We start from the raw sequence: 10,562 nt of genomic DNA on the forward strand, positions 1-10,562 counted from the left end.
GGAGTACGCTCAATTACAGTGCTACAGAGTTCCAACAGGAGTTTCTTGACGTTGTCTTGGAGTGGCTGTTTTTTCAGGTACACAGGGTCACTCCTGTACAAGATGCTGCAGCTTTAAGTAGCCTAGCTAACTTAAACTTGGTATGGGAGGGAGGGTAAAAGGATGAGTATGCGCTATCTTGGGCAGTTTCTTTAAAGACAGTAATAATGTTTGTTAAAAAAAGTGTTCTGCTTTGCTGTCCTTTTGACAGGAGGTTTATTGACAGTAGGGCTGCTTAGGTCTTTTGTTAGTCTTGGTCCTTCCATGGTTCAAGAGACTAGAATGATGATTCCTCAGGTACTCTTGCTTATGTTATTTTCCATAGCTTCTCCAGACCAACAATAGTCATGGGTACCCCCTTTTAGTCTTCATGCTGTGTGATTATAGTTCTTGCCTTATGCCTCCATCCCTGTACTGACGTTAGCACCTTCTTCCTCTCTTTTGTGCTTTATTAGTTTCCAGCAGCTACTCCTTTTCTAGCTCACTCTCTTCCCATCCTCTCCTGTTGAAGTGGGGGACAAACGGAAGCGTAACTCATATTTTAAGGTTGACACTTCATATTTTTCTTGAAGCAATATAGATAGCCTTAACAAGGAAGCTTGAACTCCCCTTCTTAAACAGCCCCAGACATCATACTGTGATAATGTAGTTAGGCATCTATATTTTGTGTAACTAGTTCCAGAATCTAATGCCATTTTGCCGTATACTTGTTAATATGTCCTGTGACACATAATGGTTGAACAGGCATGAGCATTGTGTGGCTTGAACATAGAGGGTTTTTAATTTGTGGTGTGATATTGACTGTCTCTTGCTTTCAGAAACCAGATGTCCTGACCACCGGTGCTGGGAACCCCGTAGGAGATAAGCTTAATATTCTGACAGTAGGGCCACGTGGACCTCTTCTTGTTCAAGATGTTGTTTTCACTGATGAGATGGCTCATTTTGACAGAGAAAGGATTCCTGAAAGAGTTGTGCATGCAAAAGGGGCAGGTATGTTTAAAAACATGTACTCTTTCTCTCTGTAGAATTAGACTTTAAAAAGCTTTTAAAACTTTTTAGATTGTGACAGATAAATTGCATTATATTATCTATAGTTTAGTATTATAGGTTGTAATAAATAATTCTCTATCAGCAACAGTGGTAAGGCCTGGTTTAAAGGAACTCAATGCGAAAACTTGATGCACTGAAAAACTGTTTAAAAAAAAAAAAGAGAAAATGTAGTTATAGCCCTTAGATTTTTACTGTATTTGCTGTAATCTCTATCTGTTCCTCCATAGTACCCTGTTCCTCTGGAAGGGAAGACTTACCCACCTCTATTTTAATGTCTGTTTGCATGTTCTTTGTTAGAGATTCTTGTCTTTGTCATCCGATGTACCTGTCTGCCAAAGCAAGATGATGATCTAATATTTAAATTAAAAAACCCTAAACCAACTCATTTTAAAACTCGTTATTAATCTTAGTAGGGTAGAACTGGCACCTCTGATTTTTGTTACGTATTGCCCTAGAAGAAGAAATTACGGAACTGAATTTATAATGTGAATGTCCACGGGAGAAATTCCTTTGTGGGGTGGGAAGGATTTTATTGCTTCATCTACCTTACAGGTGGACCAAAAATTCTGCAACACATATTGGGATTAATGAAATACTTGTCTTGCTCTGAGATAAATATGCAAATGTTGGCAGAAGAGCATCCAAAAAGCTACTGTTTGTTTTTTTGCACAGTAGAGATGAGGTCTGTATTGCTTCTGGGAACTGTTAAGAATCAGTTAAGGAGGGGAGAGTGAGCACCGTGCAAACAGTAGTTTGTGTTAAGTAAATTTCATTTTGTGAAAATAAATTTAGTGTTTTAGTGCATAGATATGAACTGTATTTAAACTGGTGTATTTCCATGTTTCCTTTTGACTTAAAGTTGTATGTTGGACCACAACAGAATAACAGATATGCTGTGAGTAGAAGGAAGGTATCTAGATCTGATATTTTGAAATTACTTTTCTTCAGGAGCCTTTGGCTATTTTGAAGTCACTCATGATATTACCCAGTATTGTAAGGCCAAAGTGTTTGAACACATTGGAAAAAGAACTCCGATTGCTATGCGATTCTCCACCGTTGGTAAGGCTCTAAAGTTAATGTGTCTTCTTACACGTGTACTGTAGTTACACCTATAGCAATGTTTGCATTGTGGAGCACTTAATGCGCTTAAGGTAGTTTGAAATGCTTTCTGCCAACCAGTTCCTCTTCTGTGATTTTTTCATTTAAATTGTAAGACCTTAAGCCGCTTCTACGTCTTTCTGTCGGGGCTGTCTGTAGACGCTTCCATCTGGAGCGTGAGAGAAAGGATAGCCTGAGCTGATTTTTTTCCTGACAAAGCTTGCTTTGTTTCTGGGTGGATCATAATCAGCACTTGCATACTGCAATTTAAGACGTGAAAGTTAAATACCTATAATCTCTTACGCTGTAGGAATGTTTTGGGGATGAATGCTGTGAATTAAGTACTAGGCAAAGAAAAATAAACAATCTTCCATAAATAAACTCTTATTTCTCAGAGCTGAATGCATAAACTAGCAAAATCTTAAATCATATTAGTTAAAACATGCATTATGATCAATACCTGTCTGATTATAAAAATGATCTTTCAAAATGTATGTGTTACTGCTCTATATGTATTTAAAAGAAAGGAAATCCTAATGAGGAATCAGTTCTGGAACTAGTATTGAAGAGAAAAGTAGTCCAACAAGGCTTAAGGAGCTGCTGGTTTTGGCCTGCTGGCTTTTCCCAGTATCACCAAAACTTAAGGGGTCATGGAGTATTACATGGGGAAAAAACAGCTCAAGTGTGTTGTTGCATCATTACCTTTCCTTTCCCTGCTCTGTTTGAACATGTTTCTTCTTAGCTACTCTGTAGTACACAATTTTTTTTTTTTTTAAATGTGAGAATGAGTGATCTTGCTCTTTTGTCATGATGTTTAGCATTAGGTGTTCCTCAATACTTCTGGAACGCTTTTGCTCAGGTATTGTGGTAGGCACTTTTGCTCTGGTGTAAAGTTTCCATTGAAAAGACAGTTTTGGCTAAAGCAAGAGGGGAATTAAAAGGGTTACAACTCTTCTGTAATAAGCCCCTTTTTATTAGGCACGCTATTTAGATTGCTATCTTCCAAATGTGAGCTTTCACACTGGGATTTGATGCACAGAAACTAATGTGGTTTTAGCCAATTCAGCCTTATAATCTGATGTTGTCTCTATGTTAGTGATAATGCAAATTCCACTCTTAATTGCTTCAAGTGGATATTTGTGGTTTTTCTTTCTTTTAACTCGAGCCCAAATGCTTGGATGTGTGTCTGTTCACACTTTGGAAGCTTCCAGTGCCTGAAGTATTGTTGAAAATAGGCCAAAAACTCCTTAAGAAAAGACTTAATTTAATAAACCCCATCCTTTTAGGATTTTATGGCATATTGTCAAGCTCTGTGTTTTTATGCTTACAATTTGTATGCATTTCCTATCATAACACTTCTGTATGTTCATGCATTTCTTCAAGCTGGAGAATCTGGGTCAGCTGATACAGTTCGTGACCCTCGAGGCTTTGCAATGAAATTCTATACAGAAGAGGGTAACTGGGATCTTGTGGGAAATAATACTCCTATCTTCTTTATTCGGGATGCACTGTTGGTGAGTAAGCTCAAAAGATGAGGGTACTTTTATGAACGAGTCCAAAAGTTTGTTCACATCTTGTTCTTGCTTCACTAAGAAGCAGAAGCTGTTGTTTTCACACACTTAAACTTTGTTGTTTGTTAGATGGTCTGAACGTTTTTGACTTGAAAAGGTGTTATCTTTAAAAAAATTAAATTAAGGACTAGTGCTTAATTACTTATTCCATACCACAAATAGCGCACACGTTTAGTTGTGTTTGCAAGCGTCTGCCACAGCAGAATAGCCAGCAAGTAAGTACTCATGCTTTTAAATTCAGATCTGATCAGTTTTAGCTGTTTTACTCTGCAGATAGTTTTTCCATTCTGAGGATATTGGAGGGGGGAAGACTTTTCATTTTAAAAGCTTCTTGCAAATTCTTTTTGTTAAATCTGATGGGTTTTTTTGTCTTTTAGTATAAGTTTAATAGCACTTTCTATGTAGAGGGGGATTCCTTGAGTGGAGGAGTCCTGCACAGGTATTTTATAGTATCTCTGTATTCAATTAGGAGTCAGATATTCAGTAAAGTTCAGATATACAAATTTGAAAAGATTTACCTCTCACAGAATGAAAGCATTCTTTAGCTTTGAACAGCCTGTTCACTGGAAATGTTTCACTTTACCCTAATTTTACAGGTCTGTGAGTGAATTTGGTTGCAGGAGGCGTATGACAATAGAAGATTTTTTTTTTTCAGTGATCTTAAAACTTTCTCATCTTTCAGTGTGCTGGTCCTTTCACGGTTAAGAGTATTGAAAAAGCTGTTTGTCTTGGTTTGTACCAGGAGTTGCTTAGTATACCCCATATAATTTTGAGGCACTACAGAACTTTTCTTTTTTTTTTTTTTCCTCTCCCATCTCCTTCCTCCCTCTTCCACTTCTGGACAAATTAGTTTCCATCCTTCATCCATAGCCAAAAGAGGAACCCTCAGACTCATTTGAAGGATCCTGACATGATGTGGGACTTCTGGACTCTTCGCCCTGAGTCTTTGCATCAAGTAAGGTTCTCCTTTGACTTTATGATTAAGAAAATCGCATTATGACAGTGTATGTTGTTAACTATCTCTTTTCCATGTTTTGTCTAGAAACCTACATAATCTTCTAGCAACAGTAAGGGTGGAAGGCCTACAATAACTTTTAAGGCTATTAGTATGTGTATCTAACCTTTTTTCTTTTAATGAAATGAGTGGGATTCTTCTGTTTTCATAATCATGTTTTATATAGGGATGAAGGGGAAGTTGCTAAGTTTTCTAACAATAAAGCAGTGGAGATACTGATGAACAACAAATTGTTAGAGAACAGTAAAGTACTGGCAAAGTAATGCTATCACAATGAAGTTTATTTAAAGCTGTATACTGTGTTGCACATTAGGTCAATTCCAAAAATGACTGGAATTCATGGTGCATTCTAATTATTCTGAAATGTATTTGTATCTAGGAATGTTATGCAAAAAAGCTAATATAAAATTAAAAATGCAATTGTTGGGGTTTTTTTTCTTTTTTAAAAAAGAAAATGGGTTCATACAGAAGCCTTCCAGTAATTACTGATTGGAAAAAAAAGTGCCACAAGCATTGTTTGTGATCATAAACCTAAAGAAAAGCAGCATTTTGAATATGTTTGCATGATGGTATATTTACTGCTTGAGGACTCTGAAGTTGTTAAGGACTTCAATTTTCAGATTTTGTCTTTAACCTGAAATGAAATTATTTTTTATATTTCTAACTTAAAGCATCCATACTTACCTGCTCTATGCTTATAGAGGAAATTGTAACATTATCCCTAGGTTAATGTCTTATACTTCACCAAATATTTCATGTGGGCGTAAAACTTCATGTGGGTTTAATTCACAATTGTTCTTTGTGCAAAACCAAAGCAGTCTTATTTCATTAACGCTCTTAACACTTAAACTAGAAGTTCCTCAAGGAATTCATAACATTAAGGTAGCTTCCAGTGATGCAGATGAATGCAATAAAGGAACTTTGTCTCGAATGGTCACTTTATCCTTGATCTGGTGAGTCCGTTAATGTTGTTTGATCCTTCTCTTTAGGTGTCTTTCTTATTCAGTGATCGTGGTATTCCTGATGGTTATCGCCATATGAATGGATATGGATCACATACTTTTAAACTGGTTAATGCTAGTGGGAGAGCAGTTTATTGCAAATTCCATGTGAAGGTATTGATTTTTTTTTCCAGTTATCTGTTGGAAGTATACATCCTATTGGATAAAAAAGTTTCAATTGTCTAAAAACATTCTGTGACTTTTCAAGTTTAATTCAGAAAAGAATTGTTAGTGCATAGACTCAATCGAAAAGGTGTGGGTTTTTTTACCAGTTGCATGCATTCAGTAAATGACGGGCATCATTGTTGTTGCTATGACACAGTCGGTATTTACTAGACTATAAAGAACTCTTCTTTGGGGAACTGTCTCTTGTTACGGGAGAACTTGGTCCACTTGTGTGGTAAGCTCTGAGCATTGAGCTCGGCTTACTGCATTTTGGCCTCATCCCGCTAGGAGTTTTGGGCATGAAGCTGTGCAGGAACTTCCTGTTAGACTCTCTTGATATCGTTCAGTGCAGATGCAAGAATCATAGAATCATTTGGGCTGGAAAGGACCTTTAGAGGTCATCTAGTCCAACCCCCCTGCGGTGAATCCTCTAGCCCTTTCCCAGAATCATAGAATGGTTTGGTTGGAAGGGACCTTAAAGACCATCTCGTTCCAACCCCCCTACCATGGGTAGGGACACCTTCCACCAGACCAGGTTGCTCAAAGCCCTTTGGAAATGTGTTTTATTCAGTGTGTGATATGTTCCTGTTTCATGTCCATGGCTGCATAGTAGCTTGGATTCAACAGGTGCTGCTTCAGGTAAAAGTTCTCTGAGTCTGGATCTGGTTTTTGTTCCCATTTATCATCTTGATATGAGCTGCATTGATGTAGTATTTGTCTAAGATGGTCTTAACTGTATACCAAAATATAAAAAGTCTGTTTCGAAGAGCTCTGCAGCTGAAGCTCACAGAACCTTACAGAACTTCCACACTTTTAGTGAGAAAGCAATCTTTGGTATATCTTGCTTGAAAAAAACTTCATGTTGAACTTTTAAAGGCCATACAGCTTCTTACCTCATTAGACTTCAGTGGAGGCTGGACATCTACCTTTTGAAGCAAGTCTTTGGAAACTATTATGTTAAACCAAGAGGGATTATATAGCAGCTTTTAGCCTTCAAGTTGTCAAAAGCTTATTAAAGTGAGATTTTAGTTAGTGCTAAAGGTGTCACAGAAATAGGGATGGGGGGTGGGAAATTGAAATTCGTGTAGAATCCAGAACTTTCAGCCCTGAGGGCTGCAGGTGTTTCATCACTTCATGTTGACGTGTGATCTGTAGGAAAAGGTGGGATGATAGGACGGTAAAGGAGCACTCTGTGCTGTAAGGGGAGAGGGGAAGCCTCTTTACTTGGTGTGCTGCAGGCATCATGCCTTCAAGTTTGATATTCTGCAGTATAGCATTACATATGTATTTCACTTTTATCCGAGAACTAATTTTTGTCTGGAAGGCAGCTGTTGAATGTGCTATTATTCTGAACTCAAATTATTGGAGATTGAAACATAGACAATCACATTCTTAGGTTATTAAATCTTATTAAAGTACATTCTTAGTAATGATGTCTGTAATACTTTCTGCGTGTTGTAACTGGTGCTACTGCTTTTATTGCTTTTAGACTGACCAGGGCATCAAAAATCTTTCTGTTGAAGAAGCAGGAAGATTGGCTTCTACTGATCCCGATTATGGAATACGTGATCTTTACAATGCCATTGCCAAGGGCGACTATCCATCATGGTCTTTCTACATTCAAGTTATGACATTTGAAGAAGCAGAGAAGTTTCCATTTAATCCTTTTGATTTAACTAAGGTATCTCTGATACTGTTGTGAATATTTGATTTCAGCTAGGTTAAGAAAGGTCATGAGATCAAAATGTAGCAAATGCCAGAACTGAGCTTATTTATATAAAAAAAAAGTAACGGTTTCCATGGAGTAGCACTGTTTACTAGTCCCCAACGATAAAGTTAGTTTGTCCTTTTTATTCTTCCCTTCTATTTTTTTAAGTGTACTCTTTATTATATGGTCATGAGGAGTCAGAAATTCTGGAGATGAAATTATACTAAAGTTGTACCTGATGTTACTCTTCCTCAGTGAAATACTAATAGGGCTTGATTCCAGGCCTGTAGATTACACAACTGCACTTCAGAAGTGTGATCTCGGATCATATAGTCACACCCTGAGCTTGCTAGTCTCTAATTGTTGTTGATAACGAAGCTTCTGATTGTTGATCTGATTTTTTTCAGACTTCCAATTGCTGTTCCAAGGAATGGCTGGTTGAAAGATATTAACATAAATTTTTATTACTGTTTTTTAACTCTAATACTGCTCTCCCAAAATGGCTAAAGACTTCTGAACCTGAAAGTACAGACTAAGATGACAAAGAAAAGGCTGGTTAAGCTGGTTGTGTTTTGAAGTCACTAAAACCAATCGTGCTACCAGTTCCACCTATGGTATTGCATTCCTAGGCAGTTTTTCAAATGTCTGTAGGTATTTCATTTATGTAGTCAAGTGCTGAGATTATGCTGGGATGATGAAGAAAGTTGCATTAGTATTCTGTATTAATTGCAAAAGACTTCTTAAACATTTTGAGTAATGTCTTACTTTATTAGCAACAAATAGATTTCTTCAGCAGTGTATTTTCTCAACCAAGACTTAAATCAGGCAAATGCTGCCTAGTACTTATGTAAAGTGTATACTACTATAATAATGTTGATTTTAATGTATATGTGTTATGTCTTATAGATTTGGCCGCATGGTGACTACCCGCTCATCCCTGTGGGAAAGCTTGTCTTGAACAGGAATCCTGTCAATTACTTTGCAGAGGTAGAACAGATGGCGTATGATCCTAGCAACATGCCACCTGGTATTGAACCTAGCCCTGATAAAATGCTGCAGGTAAACTACGGTGCACCTAAGATTTTACCTGAAGAACATTTATTTGCTCTTTATGAAAGCATTCCTATTCCTGTTTGTGTAGCAGCAGTAAACCTGACAGATGGAAAGCAACTGATTTATTTTTTTTTAATTTATTTTTTGGTGCTTGTTTTAATGATCACCTTTTGTTGTTCTTGTCCAAAATTTAAATATAAAGAGAACAGGAAAGAACTAAAGGAGTAGAAAATCTAGAATTTAGAGGACATCTGCAACAAGTGTCAAAGTTGATGGGGAAATTTGTCACTCTGGCAAGAAGTACAGGATAAAACCATAGCAGCAATGCATATTTATTCATGTTTTTACAGTTTATCTTAGAATTATAAACTCTTAAGAGTGTGAGAGGTGGACTTCCAATGCTCTAAAATACAGGTATAACTAATCCCTGATACAAACCACAAGACTATTCTTTAGAAGTATATCAGATTTTTTTACAGTATATCTTAGAATTCTAAACTCTTATGAGTGTGAGAGGTGGACTGCCAATGCTCTAAAATACAAGTATAACTAATCCCTGATACAAACCATAAGACTATTCTTTAGAAGTATATCAGATTTCTTACAGGTCAAAATACCTGATAAGACTGGCTGCAGTAGACTATACTGTCTGCAGAGTCATGGAAGTTTGCCTGTTATGCATATCTTAGAATTCTAAACTCTTATGAGTGTGAGAGGTGGACTGCCAATGCTCTAAAATACAAGTATAACTAATCCCTGATACAAACCATAAGACTATTCTTTAGAAGTATATCAGATTTCTTACAGGTCAAAATACCTGATAAGACTGGCTGCAGTAGACTATACTGTCTGCAGAGTCATGGAAGTTTGCCTGTTATGCTTTTTCAGCTGAAAACCAGATTGTTGTTTCAAATGATATACGTGGAAACAAGAAGGTGTTTTGACAATTTTGACTGGATAAACTCTTGAATGATCATGCAGTTCTTTTGTTTTCCCCTCTTTTCGCTCCCACAAACTTCATGTCTGAATCAGTCTGTCTTCTTGCCATCCAGATGTCACTAGAACTGCTTTAGATTCTGCTCAGTAAATATATGAGGGACTACCATATTTCAGATGTAGTAAATTATTTTAAAATCCAAGGTTGAAAATAAGTAGGAAAATATGATATTATTCCTTAGTAACCTTTGGCACTGTTGTAGTCGCTTTCATCTCTACATGTGTAACCATTTTCCTTAAAATCCAAGCTTGAAAATAAGTAGGAAAACATGATATTATTCCTTAGTAACCTTTAGCACTGTTGTAGTCACTTTCATCTCTACATGTGTAACCATTTTCCTGCTTCAGAGTAGGCTTGGCATTCCGAAATGGGTAGGAAATACCCAAGCTGCATAAATGCAACTCTTCACCAGTAGCTGCTGCATAAATGCGGTTCTTCACCAGTATTCCAGCAAAGTCAGTTTGTGGCCGAGTGTCACTTTGGACATAATTTGAAGTATGTCAGGAATATATACGCAAGGGAAACAGTCTTCTCCCTCTTACCATTTAATGAGTAGTGCTTTGAATTGGCATATACCACTCAGGTGATCTCTTTCAGCAAGTAGTAATTAATGTTTGTGATAAACGTTTTAGGGTCGTCTGTTTGCATATCCTGACACTCATAGACACCGTCTGGGACCTAACTATCTACAAATTCCTGTGAACTGCCCCTTCAGAACTCGTGTGGCCAATTACCAGAGGGATGGACCAATGTGCGTTTCTGACAACCAAGGTAGTAATGAAAATATCTTTAAATATAATGATACTTATGCAGGTACTGCAGAATTCTTTTCGCACGTGATTTAAGATACTTGCTAAACAGATGG

At 37.1% G+C, this 10,562-nt stretch overlaps 1 protein-coding gene across 1 annotated transcript; it reads left to right on the plus strand.

The window, feature by feature from the left end:
- Positions 1-785: 785 nt before the first annotated feature.
- CAT (catalase) lies at positions 786-10,468 on the plus strand (the record flags this gene model as incomplete). Its single annotated transcript, XM_009700748.1, has 8 exons — positions 786-1,029; positions 2,038-2,148; positions 3,571-3,701; positions 4,609-4,713; positions 5,763-5,888; positions 7,429-7,620; positions 8,554-8,706; positions 10,330-10,468. Coding segments are annotated over exons 1-8 (1,201 nt in total), but the record flags the coding sequence as incomplete, so codon positions are not given.
- Positions 10,469-10,562: the final 94 nt, after the last annotated feature.

The sequence above is a fragment of the Cariama cristata genome, unplaced genomic scaffold, assembly GCF_000690535.1.
Source record: "Cariama cristata isolate BGI_N322 unplaced genomic scaffold, ASM69053v1 scaffold11875, whole genome shotgun sequence".
Taxonomy (NCBI): domain Eukaryota; kingdom Metazoa; phylum Chordata; class Aves; order Cariamiformes; family Cariamidae; genus Cariama; species Cariama cristata.